Genomic DNA, 25,387 nt, shown 5'->3' on the forward strand with positions numbered 1-25,387 from the left:
CGGATACCCCTCGTATTTCTATACCGAAGATCTTTGCGAAAGCGATCGGCAACCCATTGTACACCTCGGGCACGCGTGCGGCCTACATGGCCCCTGCACGCCTGAGCGTCACGATCTCGCCCTGCACTGTCGCAGTAACGGACGGACAGCAGGCGGCGGCGCCAGCGCTAGCTGAGGACACCGCTTTCAAGGGACCTACTCGCGTCCGCCGCAAACGTGACCAGAAAATAGTGTCGCGAGTATTCCTCTGCCGATCGCTATAAAGGTCGGCGCCTGAGCTGCATAAGTCAGTTCTTCCGGCTTCGAGAGCCCTTGCTAGCTTCTGGGCGGGTGCTACACATCCTGTCGTCTTAGAAAACTCTGTAAGTCCATCGTTGGGACTGACGTAGCTGTATTCAGCATTCGTCTTTGTTTCGCTTGGTGCTATCAGACTACAACCAGGATAGACTTTTCTGTTCCTTCGCTGGTGTTATTCAGGACAGCTTCATCGCACTTACAATATTTTCCATAGAATTGTATCTGTCTATGAAGATACTAATTGTGCTACTTTGTTAGAGTCTGGAATTACCATACTGTCACGTCTTCATACCTGTAAGACACTGTAGTTGTGATTTTGTTATTATCGTCGAAGCAGACGTTTTTTCCTTGCTCAATAAGCTTTTTCAAACTTTGATCACAGTTCTCCCTTTGTCGGTGTGAGCGACACATCACTACTTGTATTAGCACACTCGAAACATAAACACAACCCACTTGGCGTCATTAATTAATGTAGTATATTCCGTAAAGTAACCCACAGCTCCCAAGAAAAGCGTTTCAAATAATAAATTTCAATTTTGAAGATACGAAGATCAGCTGCTACTGCCGCTCTCAACATAGAAATTCAGTTTCCGCAACAGAACTTCTAATCACAGTGGCGTTCGTAATGCTGGTTGAAACTGGGTGTAAATTGCTCCTTTGTGGCCCTTTAGTGTGTCTCAAGCAAAATTTCTCGCAGTAAGTGTTCCAGCACTCCGGCCGTTAGATGATATCGCTCTCTATCGTATTCAACACTGTAGAAAGCGCTGCTTTTCGTCGGTGTCATAGCGTCGTTTGGTTACAACGTATATAGTAAGTGATTTTCATGCACTTATGACTATGGTGAAACAGTTCCAACAGAATGAGTCCCAAGTTTAACAGCAAACTTTCCGATGTTGATCAGAGTACATCGGTGAGTCATTTGGCATCAGATATCATTGCTCTGCAGTGTCTCAGGCCACAAAACATCGCTCAGTTTCTTCAAGATTGTATTGCAGTCAGCATACATGCACAGTACTCCAAATCCGGAAATGACGACGGAGACTTAGAAAAGAAACAGTGATGCAACGATCAAGTGTTGTTATCTTCGGCTATTTGTTAACGTCTGCTGGAAAAAAATCTTCACCTACACGGAAACGTGTTTTTCCTGCACGTTTTCCAGTGCCAGTTACCCACCTCTCATTAGGTAACCTTCTCCGTGTTTTCCTATCTCTTAGAATCCAGCAAAGAACTTCCTTGGTCCTCCTACCACTCACAGTCTTGAACAGCATGTTCCGCACACCTCCACTTCATTTTGATCACAGTCATAACTTCGTCTTCTACTCTAGACCGTTCTCTGATGTCTTTATTATCCTGCCGCTGCTATTGATCCCCGTCACACATCTCTCCTTGGCGGTGGTGGTTCAGAGGGCACAGAGCGAGACTGTAGGCTGGAAGGACCCAGGTTCAAACCCAGGAAGTTACAGGGACTTTCCTCTTTCCATTCCCTCCACGACAGAACCGGTGCACTCTTCCTGCTGTCAGACTGAGTGACGAGTTTCTTTCCCGACGGTAAAGGGCGGCCGGAGCCAGGGGCCCGCCATTTTGGCCCTCCTAGTGCCGCGGCGAACGAAATGCTCCTCTGAACCTGCAGTCAGGCCAGCAATCCGTTCACAGATTGAACGCTAAATGCAGACCTGTCTTTCCATTTCTCGCTGAGTTTGGAATGATTTTCTCATTAAAAGTCCCTCTGTTTCACTACCGTTAGTCCAAACTGCTAAAACAACCCGTTTATAAATTTTCCGATTCACAGTGGTTACCTTGCGGACCAACCTCCTTGGATTTCTCTCATAAGTAGAGTTTTTAACGTTCAGTGCCCAAACATCAGTTTCCCAAAGCTGCACGACGCAATTCTCAACGACCTCAGAAAAAATGGCTGTGAAGATTATCAGCAGGATTTAGGAGCATATATTGTATTCTAACATTATGGATTACCTCAGAGACACACAGTCAACAAGGATTTAGAAAACATCGTTCTTGTGAAACACTAGTAGCTCTTTAGACACACAAAGTATTGAGTTCTACTGACAAGGGCTTTCAAACTGATTCCCTATTTCTAGATTTCCAGAAAGCTTTCGACACTGTGCTACACAAATGGCTTGCCATGAAATTGAGTACATATGAAATATTGTCTCAGTTATGTGATTGGATTCGTGATTTCCTGTCAGAGAGGTCGCAGTTCGTAGTAATTGACGGAAAGTCATCGAGTACAAGATAAGTGTTTTCTGGCGTTCCCCAAGGTAGTGTTACAGGCTCTCTGCTGTCCCTTATCTGTATAAACGATTTAGGAGACAATCTGAGCGCCGGCAGTTGATGGTGAAGTTTATCGTCTAGTAAAATCATCAGAAGATCAAACCAAATTGGAAAACGATTTAGAAAGGTACCCGTATGGTGAGATAATTGGTAATTGACGCTAAAAATGAAAACTGTTAGGCCATTCACATGTGTGCTAAAAGGAATCCGTTAAACTTCGGTTACACGATAAGTCAGTCAAATGTAAGGGTCGTAAATTCAGCTGAATACCTTGGAATTACAATTACGAACAACTTGAATTGGGTAGAACAGATAGAAAAAGTTGTGTGGAAAATGAACCAAAGACTGCGTTTTATTGGCAGAACAGTTAAACACTTGTCCGTCCTCTTTTGGAGTACTGTTGCTCGGTCGGGGATACTTACCAGATAGGATTAACGGAGTACATCGACAATGTTCAGATAAGAGCAGCACGTTTTGTATTATCGGGAAATAGAGGGGAGAGTGTCACTGGCATGATATACGATTTGGCGTGGACATCATTAAAATAAAGGCATTTTCCGTTGCGGCGGAATCTCCTCACGAAATTTAAGTCACCAACTTTCTCCTCCGAAAGCGAAAATATTTTTTTGATGCCGGCCTACATGAGGAGAAACGATCATTGTAATAAAATAAGGGAATCATAACTCGCACGGGAAGATGTGTGTTCGTTTTTCCCGCGCGCTATTCGAGATTGGAATAATAGAAAATTATTGTGAAAGTGGTTCAATGAACCCTCTGCCAGGCACTTAAGTCTGATTTGCGGAGTATCCATGTAGATGTAGATGTAGATTTCCGAACGCTTACTGAGTTTATTAACGTGTTCGCCGTTAGCTGAATGCGTTGCGTAATACATTTGTAATCGTGTAGTTGTTAGTTTCAATCTCGCTAGTAGCAAAATTTTTTACTTTTATTTGAATTCCGTAGTTATTAACAAATGTAATTGTTTAGTAAAAATAAGACATTTTGCTTTTAACTAATGGTTGTATGAAAACAAAACTTAATAAAGATATGCAAAATATCTTTTTGTTAAACGAAACAAGTTATGAAGAGCAGAAATACTGTGCACTCTATAGGAACAAAAATTGTTTAATTTTCTGTTTCATGTTTCGCATTTTTGTGCCAAATTTTAATTTACCTTGGATATCAGATTTTTTATACGAAAAGTAATTAAAAATAAATTTGTCGTTTTTATTACAAAAATATGAGTCAATATTTATTAATTAACACTTGCGTGTGTTAATAAATATGAAATTTAAATAAAAGCAAAAAAACTGATGTTAGCAAGATTTGGACCAATTACTTCATAATTACAAATCTATTACGCTACGTATACACCATGTGTGGTACTTACCAGCGCTACGAAATGTCCTAATCTTGAAATGCTCTTTTTAGAGTTCTTACTGCTTTAGGAAATTTATGTCCCGGTTGTGAGCTTCTAAAAGTGTGAAGAAAATTTAAATGCGTCACTCTGAAAGCTCACCTTGTCGGACAAATCAGAAGCACAGTTAATATTACTTGGTTCATCAGAAGCAGTCACTTTGTTTCTCTCCTGTTTATGTTGTTCCTGCGAATGCCATCGTTGCCTTCACCTAGTTTTGGTACAGAAAATCTTCAACTGGTCCCATGTTTTCATTATTAATTTATAACCTTTCATTTTCATAATTTGATAATAAATTACTCTAGCTTTATTATAATAAATTGTAGACGAACTTGCTCCTTTAATTTCTTCCATTCATTGTTGAAGGTACCGGTGCAGTAGGATGTTGTTAGTAAACAAAAGGTGGATCAGTAAGTTCCATTAACGATCATTTCTCTTTCATTTACCGAGTTACAGCATGTGGGAACTTCTTGTAGGATTGCAGAGAACTGTTATGGTGACACAGAATCTCCTGCCTTGGCACCTCTGTCAATCCTGATTTTATCACTATCCTGATGAAGCTAAAGGAAGCAGTAGGTATTGACGTATCCTCGCAGATATTTCGACATACTAATGCGGGTGGAAGCAATGCATTGTTTCTCGAGGGTTGTCACCGCAGTGCAGATTTTATTGCAACTGACTCAACAGCTTTCTGAACAGTCTGTCAATCCTAGATATGCGGTATGTGCACTCACTGTTTCGTTCTATACTTTCGTTCACTGCTTGCGAACAGTCTGTTGGGTTTTTCCACTTTTAAAGTTGGCATATTCCTTTGCCGCATTGAAACCTAACTTCTGTTTCTATTCGGCGAGTGATAATTTTACTATATACCTTACATATTTACTGATAGAATAGTAATATTCATAGTGTTTTGACTCTTGTCTGTCTCTTTTATTGTAAAATAGAGTAATTACAACAATGGATGTACTCTTCCACTGACATTTCATATATAATTTTATATGTTCCCCTTGTATTACTTTACCTCGGTTTTTAACGACTTGTATTGAATCGCCCTCAACTTCAGACACGATTACTTTCTTTGTACCTCCACTGACGCTACTTCCATAATTTTATTGCTTGCATTATCAATTACCTGAGTCATATTTTGAACTATACCATTAGCTAAAGAGATCTTGGGATGATTCTACAATTTCCTCTGTTGTTAGATACAGTGTCATCTAACATTCCAACAGATAAAATGTAGTGCCCACCCAACAATTGTTTTTATTTTTATTCAAATTTCTATTGTTTCCAATTTATTCTCGTTCCAAACTTTTATTAAAGATTCGTTATATCCCCTCAATAAGTCATTGCAAAGTAATTTTAAGTAATTAAATGTATCCTGTTATGTTTCCGTTATTATTTCCCTTAAACTCTCCGTCTCTTCAGTGGCTGCTTCCTCCCATTTGAGATTTTCCTGCCTTTGCTCCTTCATACCCGCAATAACTTTAAACTTTTATATGTGCACCTATGTTAAAAGAAACCTGTTCCTTTAGCCGCTTAACTGTAGATCGTAATCTAAACTGATGTATTAACATCCATACTACTAATGAATCTGTAAAACTGTCGTGTCCCTTTGTCTGAACATTCTAATCTCTTTAATGTGGGTTCTGCAGACAATTTAGGCATGGCATGGGCCACAGTATAGGCCTCATTTCATAAAAATCAAATCAAGGTTCAAATGGCTCTGAGCACTATGGGACTTAACTTCTGTGGTCATCAGTCCCCTAGAACTTAGAACTACTTAAACCTAACTAACCTAAGGACATCACACACATCCATGCCCGAGGCAGGATTCGAACCTGCGACCGTAGCAGTCGCGCGGTTCCGGACTGAGCGCCTTAACCGCGAGACCACCGCGGCCGACTCAAATCAAGGAAAAAATATATCGTAATATAAAGTTTCATTCATACTAATATTATAAATATGAAAGTAATTCTATTACTTTTTCGCGATTAACTCGCTGAACCGACATGGATGAAATTTGGCTCGGAAACAGCTTGAATCCCGAGGAAGAACATGGTCTCGTTTAGAAAGTGTGTACTACAAGATACTTACCGATTTGAAGAATATTATGCAAATTAGGGAAAAGCATATACTCTTTGAAAAAGCTATTTGCTCTTTGGCTTTCGAGCTTCATCATATTTGTGAAAATACTTTCATTGCTTGATATGTGCTAAGTGTTACGATGCGACGTAACGAATACAGCGCTGATATCTTCTTCAGTGTGTTTACTTCATACTTACGCACTATTTATTCACGTTGTATAACGTACAGCTATTTCAACAACACGATGCATGGATGCGCAGTCCCGCCCATGTCCACTCTACGCACTGCTCGGTAGTGACGCTGCGGATGATGATGCATCGTGCGTTGGGACAACTTGGGAGGGAGGGGGGGGGTGGGAGAACAGGCACACACGTGAGGCCATCTGATGTTATTGCACACACAGTGGATTACTTGCTGACCATCACTCTTCATAACAAAATAACCGGTATGTGCGCACAGCTGTGGGTATCAGCTAGCGTTTAATTAAGATCCTAACTGCAACAGTTACTAACACTTAACTTCCAAAAAGCAGTTGCTGACAGGTGTGAAAATTACCGCACTATCAATTTAATAATTCATGCTTGCAGAATACTAACACGAATTCTTTACAGAAGAATGGAAAAACTGGTAGAAGCTGACCTCGGGGAAAATGTTTGGATTCCAGAGAAACGTAGGAACACGCGAGGCAGTACTGGCCCTACGACTTATCTCAGAAGATAGGTTAAGGAAAGCCAAATCTTCAATTATAGCATTTGTAGACTTAGATAAAGCTTTTGACAATGTTGACTGGAATACTCTCTTTGAAATTCTGAAGGTAGCAGGGGTAAAACACAGAGTGCGAAAGGCTATTTACAACTTGTACAGAGAGTCAAGAGGCAAGAGCGGGAGGCAGCAGTTGAGAAGGTAGTGAGACAGGGTTATTCAATAGATACATTGAAAAAGAAGTCGGTTCTAGGCGCTTCAGTCCAGAAACGCGCGACTACTACGGTCGCAGGTTTGAATCCTGGTTCGGGCATGGATATGCGTGATGTCCTTAGGTTAGTTAGGTTTAAGTAGTTCTAAGTTGTAGGGGACTGATGACCTCAGATGTTAAGTCCCATAGTGCTCAGAGCCATTTGAACCATTTTTGAAAAAGAAGTAAAGAAAACCAAAGAAAAATTTGAAATAGGAATTAAAGGTAAAGGAGAAGAAATCAAAACTTTAAGATTTGCCTATGACATTGCAATTCCGTCAGAGACAGCAAAGGACTTGGAAGAACTGTTTAACGGAATGGACAGTGTCTTGGAAGGAGGATATAGGATGAACATTAAAAAAAGCAAAACAGAGATAATGGAACATAGTCGAATTCGGTCATGTGATGCTAAGGGAATCAGATTAGGAAACGAGGCACTTAAAGTAGTAGATTATTTTTGCTATTTGGGCAGCAAAATAACTGATGATGGTCGAAGCAGAGAGGATGTAAAATGTAGACGGGCAATGGCAAGAAAAGAATTTCTGAAGAAGAGAAGTTTGTTAACATCGAATATAGATTTAAGTACTAGGAAGGCTTTTCTGAAGGTATTTGTCTGGGGTGTAGGCATGTACAAAAGTGAAGCATGGACGGTAAGCAGTTTACATAAAAAGGTTTCGAAATGTGGTGCTAGAGAAGAATGCTGAAGATTAGAAAGATTAGATGGGTCGACCGTGTAACTAATTAGGAAGTACTGAATGGAACTGGGGAGACAAGAAATGTGTGACACATCTTGACCGAAAGAAGGGATGGGTTGATAGGACACATTTTGAGTTATCAAGAGACCACAAATTTAGTAGTGCAGGGAAATGAGGGAGGTAACAAATGTAAAGGGAGACCAAGAGATGAATACATAAGCAGATTCAGAAAGACATATGTTGCAGTACTTATTCGGAGACAAAGAGGATAGCACAGTATAGAGTAGCATGGAGAGCTGCATCAAACCAGTCTTTGGACTGAAGACCACAATACATCGTGAAGTTCGGTTTAAGCTCCAAGCAACACAAATGACCTGGTGCCCAAGTACAGAATTTCTTTACAGGGTGTACCATAATTAGTAGTGGAAACTGACACGTGTGAAAGCATACGATAATATAAGCAGAAATGTCTCATGAAGCACAGAACTGTGAGTAGTTGAAGAAATGGCCTACTTCTTTTCGTAAATATCAAGTATTTGATTGGATGCGTTATCTGAAACTCCAGACTGGGTGATGATTGAAAACACTATCGTATACCTGACTAAATAAGGTGTGAAGATTTCAGGCGACAATTGTTTTCAGGAATACATGTATCTGAAGAGCGTTTTGGAAACTAAGCGTGACTCGGAAGAATGGACGTATAAACACTCCGTGATTGAAAGGTAGATTTACTTTCTGCAGGAAACTTAAAATCCTGAAAGCAAACTCCAGCTACTAAACTTATGCGGGTGACACAACGTCACTGTGAAAAGAGTAATTTCCTGATGTCGGCCCAGTGGACTGATGAAAGAAATCGACAGCTGCCAGGGACTGTGGAATCAATGTTACAGTGCCGGTTTAACTTTAGGCTGACTTGCATGGAGTTTTTTAAATACGTAAAAAGTTGAAATCTTCCAGAACATAGTGTATTAACTACTTCTGCTCCAGCAATTTCCATGTAATTGTGTTCTAAATAAAAAGTAGTTTTATTAAATAAATTTTTTTCATCATATCTACACATCCCTTCCAGAGTTCCCGACGAGATCCCAGCTAGGTATAGCAACCCTACTCGCATCATACTGACACCTACACGTATTTCATCATAAGAATAAACCAGATGTAAACAAATACAAACGCGGTGATTGGTCAGCAGCCGTAGCACACGTACGCTATTGTTGTTAAGCTGCTGGAAGTAGGTCCTACTGATGTATTAGATATCTTATAACTAAATTACCATAAAAGAAATTTTAAAACTTTTTAATGTATTAACAGCCATCAATGTTTTCCTTAAGCACGCTTTAGCAATGTAGTTTTCCATTTCAAAAGCTGTGTACAGTCGCAGTCTCTGTAGTGTTGTGCTGCGAATGTCGCGCTTTTAATACGCAGTGTACAAATGGCTGATGTTGCTGCCTGCTCCATAGTAAAATACGCGCGTGAACGCGGTTAAGGAATGGCGACAAACAGGTTCTTCTTAATGTTTTCCACAAGTTTACAGGAATAATGGGTTTTGAAGTTTTCCGAGTGACTGTATTTAATAAAAAAAAGTAGTATTTTAAAAATCTGATATGTTGCTGACTCAGTAGCATAGTAAGAGGGTTGGAACTTAAACAGTGGCAACTATTTATTCACAACCGGTACAAAAGAGTTACATGTTTGCACATGTTACTGTTCTTCAAAGTAGTCACCAGCGTTGTGTAGAACCCATTGCCAGCAATGTGGAAGGCGTAGTATACCGTTAGCAGAGCCTGTTCTGCTGATGGTGCGAGTGGAGCGGTCTAATGTTATGGTGATTCTCGTGTACGACTGTGATGGTGTTACCCTAACGCATTACGTTCCTCCACGGCAGACCGTCAGTGCACAGTATTTCTGTTCGTTTTGGGAACATCACCTGCGACCAGCTTTGCGAAAGAAGCGGTGACACTTTCTGCGCAACCCACCCATCATTTTGCACGACAATGCGCAGGCGCATACAGCGCAAGCTGTGGCTGCTCTGTTCGGTCGATGGGACTGGGAAGTACTGTACCATCCACCATACTACCCGGACTTAAGTCCTTGTGACTTTGATTTGATTCCGAAGATGAAGGAACCACTTCGTGGCATTCGCTTCAGAACTGTTACAGAGATTCGACAGGCAGTAGACCGCTCCATTAGCACCATCAACAGAACAGGCTCTGCTAACGGTACACTACGCCTTCCACATCGCTGGCAACGGGGTCTACACAACGCTGGTGACTGCTTTGAAGGACAGTAACAGGTGAAAACATGTAACTCTTTTGTATCGGTTGTGAGTAAAAAGTTGCCGCTATTTATTGTAAGTTCCAACCCTCGTATAATGGTAAATTGGTACAGTCCATGGATCAGCGGTTCAAATCTCGCTTTGGTTTTCCTTTTCTTCGTTCATTTGGAATATCTACATCTTTTAAATGTGAAATTCATCAAATTTTCGTCAATTAGAACACACCTAATCGTAATTTTTATGAAAATTACACATCTTCTTGTTTCTAATTACATAATGCACGCATAATTTCAAGTTTCAGTGCAAATATAAATTCTTACTATCGATGTTTTGTAAAATATTGTTAATAAAGGTTGTTCAAATTAAGAACGTATAAATTAAATTTTTAGGACGAAAATGAAAAATCACATATTCTTTATTTGGACTACGTCCGTTGTTTTAGACCACATGAGGCAGAGTGATACGGGTCGTAGAAACATGAAAAACAATAGTTTTCGCAGCATCTAGCACACAATACGAATGCTGAATTTTTATAGTTTCCACTGAACCACTGTAATATGAGCCCACCAGAACTGGTATGGAGCCAAGTTAAGGAATTTGTCGCGAGAAATGTCAAGTCACTTTTGCTGCCATATGTACTGGACCTAATGCACGAAGCTTCATCACATTCGCTGCTGAAGGCTGGCGGGATAGAGAACGGTAGGCGACAACAAAAGAAGAGGATTCTGCTGTTGATCGACTCGTTAGCAACATCACAGATGGCAATTTCAGAACTGAAATGTACTTCTTGGATTCGAATATGGAAGAAGTTCAGAGATTACCGGACGACTGACTGTAATAACTTCAGTGGCTTACATATTTAATTATATGATACAATCCCTGAAATACGCTCTTGCTTCACACGTAGCTCGCTCAGACCCTGTATTTAAGTAATTACAACACTGTGATAGCTAAAAAGGAGAGCATGTTATCCTTTCCATCTGGTCCCCTAAGAAGCGTGCGGTGATGCAATAGTTTTGCCGAATATTGTTTCGTTCTCTTTAAAAATTAAATGACATTCTAAGCTATATTGTTTCTCTGCTCGCTTCTTTTTACTTCTCAACTGCAATTGTTCACATCACTGTAGGTTAGTTGAACTAGCTGACTGGACTGCGTTGTCCAAGTTAAATGCGCCGGTAAATCTGTTGTCCCTCATTATGGTTCAGTCGATGATCACGTAAGGCACAACATAAAGGGTATCCTTATTATCGTACTTGACTGTACTGGCGACAGCTTGATGCTTCACGTGAAACGAAATGCCGTGAGATTCCAACCAACGCGGAAGAAAACGTGGTGTAATGTTTACATCAGGTTTATTCTAATGATGAACACAGTATAGCTAACGTTGGCTGCAACCAAAAACAGAAGACTACCGGCTAAAGCCTTCCAATTTCTACCGACTTAAAACGATTCATGAGAGTGACTGATCGCACCTTCCAGTTAACCCTTGCCGACCGCGGTGGCAAGCGGTTCTAGGCGCTTCAGTCCGGAACCGCGCGACTGCTGCGGTCGCAGGTTCGAATCCTGCCTCGGACGTGGCTGTGTGTGATGTCCTTAGGTTAGGTAGTTTAATTAGTTCTAAGTTCTAGAGGACTGATGACCTCAGATGTTAAGTCCCATAGTTCTCAGAGCCATTTTTGAGTTAACCCTTTCGCAGGCCGTGCGTGATAAGCAGTACTTCCCACTAAATGTCTTATCACTTCTGTACACCCCTGGCATCTAATGGCAGTCTGCTGCACCAGCTGTAGTTTCTGTTTGTTGTGACAAATAGGTTTCGGGACTGTGGGAAGTATATATATCCCTACAAACAACGGCGTTTTAATGGTTATTGGGAAGTGTGGTTACGACGAAAGTAGTTTCTGGAGGGGGCTTGGGAGCTATACTTACGACAAAATTAACCTGTCATTTCTGGTACTTGGAGAGCATTTTTACCATTACCACCGACTTAGTGGTATCTCAAAGCTTTTGGGAATGTGTTTTACAACCTCTGTCTATGCCTAACGACATCTTGTGATATTACACTGCTCCAGGTGTAAGAAAACTGCTACCATAATCTCTTTCTATTTGTCGTGGGATGACTACTGTTGTCAGAACACATTGCTTGGCTTCTGCAATATACATTACTGTGACATGTATCAGCTCATACCTTTATTTCATGATGAAGTTTCAAGGATTGTTTTCACATTGTGGTAAATAAACTTTAATGTTGGTAAGAATAACTTTTTAAAGAAAGTACACTACTGGCCATGAAAATTGCTACACCAGGAAGAAATGCAGATGATAGACGGATACTCATTGGACAAATATATTCTACTAGAACTGACATGTGTTACATTTTCACGCAATTTTGGTGCATAAATCCTGAGAAATGAGTACCAAGAACAACCACCTCTGGCCCTAATAACGGCCTTGATACGCCTGGGCATTGAGTCTAACACAGCTTGGATGGAGTGTACAGGTACAGCTGCCCATGCAGCTTCAACACGAGTAGTTCATCAAGAGTAGTGACTGGCGTATTGTGACGAGGCAGTTCCTCGGCCACCACTGACCAGACGTTTTCAATTTGTGAGAAATCTGGAGAATGTGCTGACCAGGGCAGCAGTCGAACATTTTCTGTATCCAGAAAGGCCCGTACAGGGCCTGCAACATGCGGTCGTGCATTATCCTGCTGAAATGTAGGGTTTCGCAGGGATCGAATGAAGGGTAAAGCCACGGGTCGTAACACATCTGAGATGTAGCGTCCACTGTTCAAAGTGCCGTCAATGCGAACAAGAGGTGACCGAGACGTGTAACCAATGGCACCCCATACCATCACGCCGGGTGATACGCCACTAGGGCGATGACGAATACACTCTTCCAAAGTGCGTTCACCGCGATGTCACCAAACACGGATGCGACCATCATGATGCTGTAAAGAGAACCTGGATTCATCAGAAAAAATGACGTTTTGCCATTCGTGCACCCAGGTTCGTCGTGATGCACCGTCAAGGGTAACCTAGCCATGGTCTCCGAGCTGATAGTCCATGCTGCTGCAAACGTCTTCGAACTGTTCGTGCAGACGGTTGTTGTCTTGCAAACGTCCCCATCTGTTGACTCAGGGATCGAGACGTGGCTGCACGATCCGTTACAGCCATGCGGATAAGATGCCTGTCATCTCGACTGCTAGTGATATGTGGCCGTTGGGATCCAGCACGACGTTCCGTATTACCCTCCTGAACCCACCAATTCCGTATTCTGCTAACAGTCATTGTATTTCGACCAACGCGAGCAGCAATGTCGCGATGCGATAAACCGCAATCGCGATAGGCTACTATCCGACCTTTATCAATGTCGGAAACGTGATGGTACGCATTTCTCCTCCATACACGAGGCATCACAACAACGTTTCACCAGGCAACGCCGGTCAACTGCTGTTTGTGTATGAGAAATCGGCTGGAAACTTTCCTCATGTCAGCACGTTGTACGTGTCGGCACCGGCGCCAACCTTGTGTGAATGCTCTGAAAAGCTAACCATTTGCATGTCACAGCATCTTCTTCCTGATGATTAAATTTCGCGTCTGTAGCACGTCATCTTCGTGGTGTAGCAATTTTAATGGTCAGTAGTGTAAAAGAATATTTAAAATAAAAACAGAAAACACTGTTCATCAATTTTTTTTTACGTGTAATGGCAACAAATAAGAGCTCACAAAAGGAAAGCGGGAAATCTGTTTACAATCTGTTTACAACCATAGTTTTAATACCTCAAAAAGTTGCTGTGGTGATGTATGTAGCACCATAGTTATTGGTCCTAGATCACGAAAATAAAATTATCAGTAAATAAATAGTCAGTTGATCACATTTGTAATAGGATAGCAAAAAAATTATCTTCGCTGAGTTGCTACAAAAATTGCGCGCATGGAAGGGTTAACACGCTGCACAGTAGTAAACCACTGCTCCCGACAGCACTGAAGCACGCACGGTGTTTTAACGTTCCCTTCCGCCTGTGTGCCTACAGGACGTGGCGTTCATCAACCCGGCCAACGTGGTGTTCGTGTACATGCTGGTGCGTGACCTGGTGACGGAGGAGAACCTGTCGTGCGAGCACGAACTGCAGGCGGTCGTGCTCACGTGCCTCTACCTCTCCTACTCGTACATGGGCAACGAGATCAGCTACCCGCTCAAGCCGTTCCTCGTCGAGGACGACAAGGAGCGCTTCTGGGACCGCTGTCTGCTCATCGTCAACCGGCTCAGCCGCAACATGCTGCGCATCAACGCCGAGCCCGGCTTCTTCACCGAGATCTTCACCGAGCTCAAGGCGTGCGGCGCACAGGTCAGCCCCTCTGCGTTGCACCTTAACACTGCAAAACGCGCCGATGAGGGACTACTCCTCTGTCACCCCAATTCTGATTGGTAACTTCTCGAGGGAAAATCCAGAATTACTGGCTCGGTTTACTTCCTGCGCCACTGCGGAGACGGGCGATATAGGTTTTAGTGTGAGCGGTGATGAGAAATAACTGAAATCGCTTCAACTGAACTAAACTCGAGGCCCGATGGAATCCCTATCAGATTCTACGCCAGATTTGCGGATGAGTAGTCCTTCTTTTTACTATAAACAGCTGTAGACTCTCTGAACAAATAATTGGAACAAAACAGAAGTCACATCTGTCTACAAAAAGGGTACCAGACACAGAACTACCGTCCAATATCCCTGTTGTAAACAATTCTGAGCTCAAACGAAATGAGAAATCTTGAACAAAATGACCTCATCCATGCCCACCAGCACGAATTTCGGAAACATTGTCCACGTGGAAACCAACTCACATTTATTCACATGACACCCTGAAAGCCATGGATCAAGGCAATCAAGTGCACACATCAAAAAAAGTTTTGTATCACCTCGTTTCCCAGAACTCTGGAAACTGTACCGACAATTGGAACAGAGACAAACATAAACATCATTTCCAACCTTTTTATTGCTCAGGAAAACCACACATTGCATGTTGTACCACCGTACAGCGACACCTTCAGAGTTGGTGGTCCAGACTGGTGCACACACCAGTACCCCTAATACCCAGTAGCACGTCCTCTTCCATTGATTTATGCCTGTATTCATCGTGGCATACTATCCACGTGTTCATCAAGGCACTGTTGGTCCAAATTGCCCCACTCCTCAACGGCGATTCGACGTAGATCCCTCAGAGTTGTTGGTTGGTCACGTCGTCCATAACCAGCCCTTTTCAATCTATCCCAGGCATGTTACATAGGGTTCATGTCTGGAGAACATGCTAGCCACTCTAGTCAACTGATGTCGTTATCAAGATGTGCACGATGGGGGGCGCGAACTGTCGTCCATGAAGAAGAATGCCTCGTCAACATGCTGCCAACATGTTTGCACTATCGGTTGGAGGATGGCATTCACGTACCGTACAGCCGTTATGGCACCTTCCATGACCACCAGCATCGTACGTCGTCCCCATATATGCCACCCCAAAACAACTGATGTCGTTATCAAGATGTGCACGATGGGGGGCGCGAACTGTCGTCCATGAAGCAGAATGCCTCGTCAACATGCTGCCAACATGTTTGCACTATCGGTTGGAGGATGGCATTCACGTACCGTACAGCCGTTATGGCACCTTCCATGACCACCAGCGTTGTACGTCGTCCCCATATAATCCACCTCAAAACATCAGGAAACCTCCACCTTGCTGCACTTGCTTAACAGTGTGTCTAAGGCGTTCAGCCTGACTGGGTTGCCTTCAAACACGTTTCCGACAATTGTCTGTTTGAAGGAATATGTGACCCTCATTGATAAAGAAAACGTGATGCCAATACTGAGCAGTCCATTCTGCATGTTCTTGGGCCCATCTTTACCGTGCAGCATGGTGTCTTGGTTGCAAAGATGGTCCTCGTCATGGACGTCAGGAATGAAGTTGCGCATCATGCAGCCTATTGCACACAGTTTGAGTCGTAACACTATGTCCTGTGACTGTCAGGGTTCCAGGACATCACACACATCCATGCCCAAGGCAGGATTTTAACCTGTGACTGTAGCAGCAGCACAGTTCCGCACTGAAGCGCCTAGAATCGCTCGACCACTGCGGTCGGCTTCATCCACTGCAGTAGTAGCCCTCGGGTGGCCTGAGTGAGGCACGTCATCGACAGTTCCTGTCTCTCTGTACTTCCTCCATGTCCGAACAACATCACTTTGGTTGACTCTGAGACGCATGTACACTTCCCTTGTTGAGAGCCCTTCCTGGCACAAAGTAAAAATGTGGACATGATGGAACCGTGGTATTAACCATCTAGGCGTGGTTGAAGTACAGACAAAATGAGCCATGTACCTCCTTCCTGGTGGAATGACTAGAACTAATCGGCTGTCGTAACCCCTTCCTCTAATGGGCACTGCTCATGCGTGGTTGTTTACATCTTTGGGTGTGTTTAGTGAAATATCTGAACAGTCATAGAGACTGTGTCTGTGATACAATATCCACAGTCAACGTTTATCTTCAGGAGTTCTGGTAACTGGCGTGATGCAAAACTTTTTTTGATGTGTGTGGATACAGTATTTCTTGATTTCTGAGAAGCAACTGATTAAGTACATGAAACGAGTTCACACTTGTCAGTATGAACAACCACCATATGTACAAGCGAATGATGACTATGAAAAGTTGTGCCACATCGGTACTCAAACCCAGATTTCCCACTTTACATTAGCAGACACCTTAACAGCTTTGGCGCGACTCATGAACATACCCAAACTTCCATAAGTCACTGTTCCTGGTAGCAAACTGTATTCATGCACACATTATGTAATTTCCATACAGGGGAGGACATTTTAATTGAAAGTTACTGCCTGGTATCAGCACATAGATTCGATATTGCAGCACCTCTGTTGTTAAGAAGTATGATGCAGTGTTCCTTCAGACATGCATGCATGCCTAAAGGAACATTGCATTGTTATTCTTAACAACAGAGGCGCTGCATCCTGTATTTGAGTAAGCACTACACCTATGCTTGTTATCAGAAGTATGATAATATGGGTCACTCAGGATTAATTGGTAAGCAAGATGCAACATATGAAACTTCCTGGCAGATTAAAACTGTGTGCCCGACCGAGACTCGAACTCGGGACCTTTGCCTTTTGCGGGCAAGTGCTCTACCAACTGAGCTACTGAAGCATGACTCACGCCCGGTACTCACAGCTTTACTTCTGCCAGTATCTCCTCTCCTACCTTCCAAACTTTACAGAAGATCTTCTGCGAACCTTGCAGAACTAGCACTCCTGACAGAAAGATGCAACATGTTATCTTTGATGGAGATTAATTGATAGATGTAAAGGTAATTTCAGATGTACAGATGATGTAGTTGACTACAATGAAGAACTGACTGAAAAAAACTGCACAGATTCTCAGTCGAATTTTTTCAGGATTTCAAAGTGGCGTAAACATTGGTAACTTTCTTTAAATGTTCAAAAATGTAAAACTGTGCACTTCACAAAATGAGTAAATGTGGTATCCTACAACTACAAAATCCACGAATCATAAATGGATTGGTCAGCTCATACAAATAGCTGGTTGTAGCAGTTTGTAGGGATATGACATGGAACAATCACATAGGCTCAGTCATAGGTAAGCCAGGGAACACACTTTGGTTCATTGGTAGAATACTAGGGAAGTGTAACCAGGATGCAAAGGAGATTGCTTACATAAGGGGAAGCAACTCATCATAGAACATTGCATGTTGAAGCAGTAACAAATAGGACTAATAGAGGTTAATGAATGTGTACAAAGATGGGCAGCACAAATGGTCACAAATTTGTCCAACCCATGTGCCAAAGAGATGCTAAAAAAACTGAATTGGCGGGTGCATGAAGAGAGATGCAAACTGTCCTGAGACAGCCTACTTACCAGGTTTTAAGAACCCACTTGAACTGTTGGAGCTAGTAATATACCACAACCCATAAATATTGTTCTATGAGGATTGCAAGAACAGTGTTAGATTAATTACAGCACATACAGAGGCATTTAAACAATCATTCTTCTTAGACTCACTGCTTGAACAGAATAAATGGTGCAATGGGGAGTGCCCTCTGTCATGCACATCATAGTGGTTTGAAGAGTATGGATGTAGATGTATATGAGGGACTGGGCTATAGATCCCTGCTGTATAGCCCTAATTCTGCTTGGTAAACTAATGTGTTATTGCATTAATGACATTCCTTTTCCATGTATAGAGTTGTACCTTTATAAACGAAAGCAGATAGTCACACTGACAGAGTGTGTAGCAGGCATGAAACTAAACTCTGCCTGGGGTCTACAAGAATCAATGTTGGTCTACTTTTGTTCCAAACTTTCACAAATGATCTTCCAATGACCTTTAAGTAATGTTTAAAAACTGGAATATTAGCTGAAGACACAAGCACATTAATGAAGTGATCGCAGTCATTGTTACCAGACATTCCTCAGATGATAACTGAACATGCCTAAAACTGGTTCACAACAAACAGTTTCCATCCAAATGTCACAAAGCCTCATGTTATGCAAATCCAGACAAGCAACAATGACTGCTAGCACCAATTGTGAACATTAATTCTCATACCCTACATGAAACACTGTGTGTAAATTTCTTTGGTAGGCAGCTGGATAACTTGTTAAAATGGAGTCAACACAAAGATATATTAACTGAGAAGCACATATCTATATCTCATTGTAACATTGACTGAATTTTCCATCAGTTCTTGGTGGGACATGATAATGATATTAAAAAGAAAACATATTTTGCAGAAGATTAGGAAGTGTATTTCTTTTTAAAATATCTCATTCTGTTGACCTGCTGCCTTGTTCTGCATATTTTCACTTCCTGTTGTGTTATGGAAATATCTTCTGGGGTGTTACAATTAAATAAAACTTGTATGCAGAAGAAATGATTGCTAAGGGTATTGGTAGAAGCAGATAAGTGGTCATCTAGCAGTGGCTTCTTGAAGCACCTTGGAATTCTTGCACTCACTTCTCAGTAGATGTAGTCCTTAATAGTTTGTGTCACTGACAGTTAAAATCAGTTTCAGCTAAACTGTGATTTGCTGTAGCATTACACAAATTACAATAATAATTTACAGAAACAGTCTGGGGATATTTCCAAGAAAACATAGAAAAATCCTATGGGCTGTGGTTATGCTATGGCTTCACAACATCCTTTCTTCCAGGAGAGCTTGTCCTGGTTCACAGGAGAAATTCCATGAAGCATGGAGTGTAGGAGAGGAGTAAAGTTGTGAGGAAGAATTGTAAATCGTGCTCAGGTAGCTCAGTCAGTACAGAACTTCTTCCCAAAAGGCAAAGGTCCCGAGTTCAGGTTTTGGTCTGGCACACCATTTTAATATGCCAGGAAGTTCCAAAAATAATTTTCCTCTAGACTTTGCTTCTTTGTCAAGAGAGGTTGTAATGGACAAGCAGTGATGCAATGGTATTCAAATGCTCCCTTATAACATGAACCAAGAAACTGGGTACCTCAACCAATTTAAAATCATATTAAGGGCATGTCTTATTGTCCACTCTTTTTAACAATTAGCTGATTATCCAAATCTCTAAATCTAAAGGTTGATAATACATGTTATCTCCACTGAAAATAGTTTGTGTGTGTGCGGAGAGAGGGGGTGAGGATAACTGCTTGCAAATAACCCATTCATGTTTTGCAGTTAGTGAGAAAGACTTTGTGCCACTTGTTACTAGTAAATATGAAACACACCTCTGGCTTTCTTCAAACTGGTGCTGAAATGATACATCTGTCTGTTTGCCCAGTTCAGTACAGTTTGTTACAAACTTTGCACTTACAAAAATGTTGTAAGCTGAGTGCTTCACAGTTTTTATGTATTTGAACAAGGACATCCTGTTGGATACTATGATCTACATGTCAAAAGCATTCATTTTTCACACCAGTACTCATACTATGCACAGTTCCACTCACTAATCCGATATGGGATCATTTTCTGGGGATACTCAACTCACAGTGTAAAGGTTTTTAGAATGCAAAAAAGAGCTTTAAGAATAATTTGTGGCCTTAAAAAGATGGAGTCCTGTAAATCCCATTTTACTGAGCTTGGTGTTCTAAATGTTCCAAGTTTATTCATTTCTGAAACTATCTTGTTCACTATGGGCTACCTCCTGAAAACAGGCAAACTGCTACAGAACAAAAGTGTACACAACTATAGTACCAGAAGGGAATCAAATATACATCAAAAATATCACAGAACAACCACCTATCAGAGGAGCATAATTAACATTGGTGTAATACTACACAAGAAAATGCCAGAGGAAATAAAAAATACTACTCATCCAATATTTAAAGCTAAACTAAAGGCATTTCTAATAAAGCACTGTTTCTATTCTTTCAGAGAATTTCTGAATAAGTAACAAAATTAATTGTAGTAGGTACCTAATTTTAATTGCTAATACTATGTAGTATTGTAACTTATCTTTGAGCTGTCCAGTATCAATTGTACAATTTGTGCTATATGATAAAACTGGACCAATAAAAAATCAAATCAAATCAAAAAGGCATATAGCCCACCATTAGTGACAGATACCATGCATGTCTCCCTCAAGAAATCTGTCTGTCACATATAAAATCTTTTCCAAATCATGTTTAACCATCATGAAGATTTTATTCTTTATGGACATGTTTTTGGATGTAGACGCGCACAGTATATGCCACAGATGATGGTGTTATATGCCCAAATATTGGTCCGGCAAAGAAATGCTATCAAAATGCAGCTCATGACGGCTATACTATGACCATTATCAAATCTCCATCAAGTGTATTGCTTTAAGTTAGTCCCTGTCTCAATAGCTATCAATCTTTATATTATGATACTTTTTTATTTAGCAGCTACTGACTTCCCAGAGACATATTGTAATTTATTTCTGTGCCTATTGATAAATACCCACCCAGTATAACAAGCTGTATTCTGCCTTTCAAAAAGTTTTGAATCCGATCATAGAACTCATTAGATATCCAGTTCAGTTTTTCAACCTCGGCAGTAATTTGTATGGTTATTTAACAGCTGAAAGCACTTCAAAAATATAAAATGCTAGTCCCATCTTGTTGCTTCTATTCATACTAAATAATTAACGTTTCCTCTCTTTCTACACTTAACTATCACATTGATGAGTGCTGACAACAGCACAGTCACGAGCCAGGCAGAGAAAGTCCATTCACTGTTGCAGCTGGTGCACTGTTTTTCCAACAGAGGCGCTGTATCCATTTCTATTGTTTATTGCGTTTATCTCATGTCAGAGCATCAGAAGCAATGTCAAATTATTCAGCAACAATGTGATTCATAGTATAGTGCTCTGTCACTTTACTTGACTCTTCCATAAATTAAACTTAGCAGTTCATGATTTCAAGTGCGAGTTGTTGACAAATAGTAAGAGTTATGGTCTATACACTTTGAAAGCAAATTAACAACCCCACAATGGTTCATACAGCATGAATTTCATTTATGTGTCTTCATTCTTTCGCAATATTTATTGCAACTTAATGTTGGATGTAATCACGTTTCTAATAGTATCATGAGGAGCTACCTACCACATCCCAACAACTCCCAACACATATTAAGTTCTGGAACAAAATGGTTTGGTAAATTCCCTTACTCCCAACTTATTATAACACTGAGCAACACTTAAAACAATATACAATAATATTTTGAGATAACATTAATTAGTTACATAACAAGTGCTTGGTATCTAGCCACAGAGACCCTGACCCTACAATGGGTCATAACTCAAATAGCCTGCACTAGAGAATGAGAATAAAAATGAAAATGTTTTAAAAAAGTTCATACAAAGGTATTTCAGGGAACCAGTTTTCATAGTCTTTCCTGTAGTTGAACAATATTCATGCTTTCTTCCAGTAAATGGGAACAGCTCAGTCTTTAAGAGACCTACAGTAGATTAAATATTAAGTGAGCATCATTTTCAGATTATGTACAGGATCTTTCAGGTATTCCAGTGAGATCACCAGTAATTTCTGCTACTCTTTGCCACTACAAGTAACAATATCAACACCATTCACCTTTGCAGAGCTGTGGAAATTTAATGGTGACATCAGTTCTTGTATTTACCTTGATATGTAAAATATGAAGACAGAAACCAATATTTTTGTTTCTTTCTTTGCTTTGTGTCAAGTCATCTGGATTATAAACTTTCAGTGCTTTATGAAATGTGGAACACTTTTTTTGATTTTCTGAAAAATATTATGCAGTTGATCATAAACCAGCTTTTGCACAACATTTAAAATTGTTATTGTGTCCTGTCAAGTATCAACACAAAATTTAATTAACATTTAAGGACTTTATTGTATGAAAAAATTTTCTTGGGTTTTAAGAGTATTGTGATAAAACGTTTTACATAGTTCTTGAAAGCTAACCTACTGATAGCTACATGTGTTCTGTTTGACATTTGTCTGTCTATGGTACTTATTGTTCTTGATCTGCAACCTATGGCAGCAAGCAGTGTGTCTAATAAATGTCCCAATATTACTGTATACTCACTTTTACAAAATAACAAAATTATTATTACTAATGCAAAAATTAGTATTTGTATACTTGGCAGCTATGAAAATTCTACATAGTTATTTGTGGTGTTGTATGTGCAGGTCCAACAACAGCAACAACAGCAGCAACAACTGCAAGAACCTACACCACCACCACCACCCCCTCCACCACCTCCGCCACCCCCTGCCCTCAGTGCATCGGTAGTGCAACTGCAAAAGCAGCAGCAGCAACAGCAACAACAACAGCAGCAGCAGCAGCAACAACAACAACAACAAAAGCAGCACCACCACCACCAGCAGCAGCAGCAGTCAAAGCAATGCCAACAACAGCAGCATCCAGAGGGTGGGGGCCCAGGGGCACTGCCTGCGACTGCTTGACCTCCCACTGGTGGCCAGGGTCCCCAGCAGAGTGTCGTGTTGGTACGCCTGGCGCGCAGCCACTACGTCACTACACTGTGACCTGCGGCAGCCCCCGCTCTCCTCCCGCGCGGGGGCACGGCCCTCTAGCGGCACACGGAGGAGCTCCCTCCAAAACAGCCAACCAGCGGAAAACAGGCCTTTTGTCAACAATTGCTGCTGATCCGTCGATATACTGAAATTTATCTCAAGTATACAAATGCGTGTGCCACTCTTTAACATCAGAAACTGGGGAAAGTTGCTTTCTTTGCAGGTCACAAATTTTGAAGTTGGACATTCTCATACACTGAACAGAATAGTTCCCCTCTGTCACTTACACATCTCAATCTGTGTATTGCATCATAACAGCTCTCTTTAGTGCATACACACTGTGCTTGTGATGGCCTTAAATTTTCATTTTTCAGAAACATTTCTGATAATATGTGTGAAGTTAATGGCCAAACTTCCAAGTTTCCTTTCAATCCAACATTATTTGCTATCTAATGTTTTGAACAAATTGCGCCTGTCTTCATTAGGCTTTTTCCTCTTAAAAGTCAGATTACAATTGTGTAATTGTTCCCTCAAAGTGATAGTAATACCAGTCTTGTTTGTGGATTTTCTGATCCAGATATTCATACAGTGTGTAAACGTATTGTTTTCTAAATATTCTTCCACAAAACAATTATCTGCAGAGATTACAACTTTCCTCACCTGTGGAGATTGTGGTTTTAAGTTCATTGATCTGTGATGTTCCTGATGGGTTTGGAAGGAAATTTTCAAAAACATTCAATGTTAATAAGGCACAGAAGAAGTTGGTCTTTCTAATATATTCTGTCCCTGCCAAGTGTTATTAAAAATCTGACATAGTGTTCAGTTGGTATTTCCTTTTTGAGAAGCTTTTGCTGGATCTGAGGTGATTGTATTATGTGGAGGATTAATATGTAAAAAAGTTTGAAAAGATATGGGGATAAATAGAACTTTATTTTGAACCACCTATAAGTGAGCAACATTTCCATTCACAGTACAAAAGTCCCTCATGTGATTCAGCATAATACTAGAGATTTCTATACCAGTTATTGTTTACTGCTTTGTTTCCTATGGTTCCAGAATATTGTTACCGAAATACTCAGGTATATTCACGTTGACATTATATGCATTTCTCATCTTCTTCAGGTACTTTGTTCTGGAAGTAGTGTCACAGATGAATGAGGTCATTATGCCTGCCACTGAACATTACACCAGCCAGCCAACTTCACCGCTAAAAAAAAGTGATGTGTTGATTCCTATTATGTCATGTGTCCAGCACTCAAAATATTAAAACTGAAGCTGTACAGCTACATGAATCATTCCATGTGTTCCATATGATGGCATGAAGGCTGTAAAATTATTCATCCTTTTAAATGTAAAACATTGATAGGACAGCAGTAAAGAAGCATTGTTTGAAACATTTATATATGTTGCATTTCCCAGGAAAAAGAAAATGAAATTTTATATGACAAAAATGTTTCTAGGGAAATAACATGGCCAACCAGTAGGACACACTAAAACTTTTTAAAGGCATGGATATCATCCATGTGCCTTGTGTAACAATTCTGATCAGGTTAAACAACATCTACAGACATTAGATCACATTAATATCACTGTTATTTTCTATGTTTGATGAGAACTCCTTCCAATCACAAGATATTTCTCTCTACAAAGACTTCAGACTTGTAGCTAATGAATAGGAAATTCATTACAATAGTGCAGGGTGAACTGAGTGATTGTTGTTTAAAAGAATTACTACAAACACTCAGTCATAAATGTAGGATATAACAGGGACTATGCTAATTCGAAGTATTCAATTTACATAATGTAGTGTAACTACATTGTGCCCACATATCCCTTAAGGGTTAATGCAGGAACCCTTCTGGAATGGACTTAAGTGGGCTTGTTGTTGAATATTTAACTAAAGTAAAGTAGAGGTAAATTAAGTTAGTCGTATGTAAGTAATATATTAAAAGCCTGTAAAAATTATTTGCTTGTTTGCCCTTCATGTTTAAGTGCTTTAGAATAATGTATGTAAATTAGATTTTAAGTCTCTTAACAGAAAGATTATATACAAGTAGTTCTTCCAATACAGTCTACTTCAGTTTTATGATTTAGACCTATGTGTCTCTCATGTCTAATACTGCTGTGAGGAGCATTCTAATGAAATAGTAATTCATTCATTTGATCCATAATTTTAATATTTGCAAAGAAATTGTGTTTAATTCTATTGTTAACCATTGCTGAGAAAATATAAAACAGTTCAGCAATGCAATACAATTTTTCATCAAAAATTTTATGACTGAATTTTCAGGTATTACTGTGCAAAAAGTGGTAACAATATAATAGCAAAGGTGTACATTGTGCTACTCATTTCTTTTCAG

General features: G+C 40.6%; 1 protein-coding gene across 1 annotated transcript in view; it reads left to right on the plus strand.

The window, feature by feature from the left end:
• The window catches only part of LOC124776078 (bromodomain-containing protein DDB_G0280777), a 355,111-nt gene extending 330,095 nt beyond the window's left edge, over nucleotides 1-25,016 (plus strand). Inside the window, exons 4-5 of the mRNA XM_047250920.1 lie at nucleotides 14,047-14,361; nucleotides 22,683-25,016. Coding sequence (XP_047106876.1) covers nucleotides 14,047-14,361; nucleotides 22,683-22,958 — 591 coding nt within the window. The 3' untranslated portion in view covers nucleotides 22,959-25,016. The remainder of the gene's footprint in view (nucleotides 1-14,046; nucleotides 14,362-22,682) is intronic.
• The last annotated feature ends 371 nt before the right edge of the window (nucleotides 25,017-25,387 follow it).

The sequence above is a fragment of the Schistocerca piceifrons genome, chromosome 2, assembly GCF_021461385.2.
Source record: "Schistocerca piceifrons isolate TAMUIC-IGC-003096 chromosome 2, iqSchPice1.1, whole genome shotgun sequence".
Taxonomy (NCBI): domain Eukaryota; kingdom Metazoa; phylum Arthropoda; class Insecta; order Orthoptera; family Acrididae; genus Schistocerca; species Schistocerca piceifrons.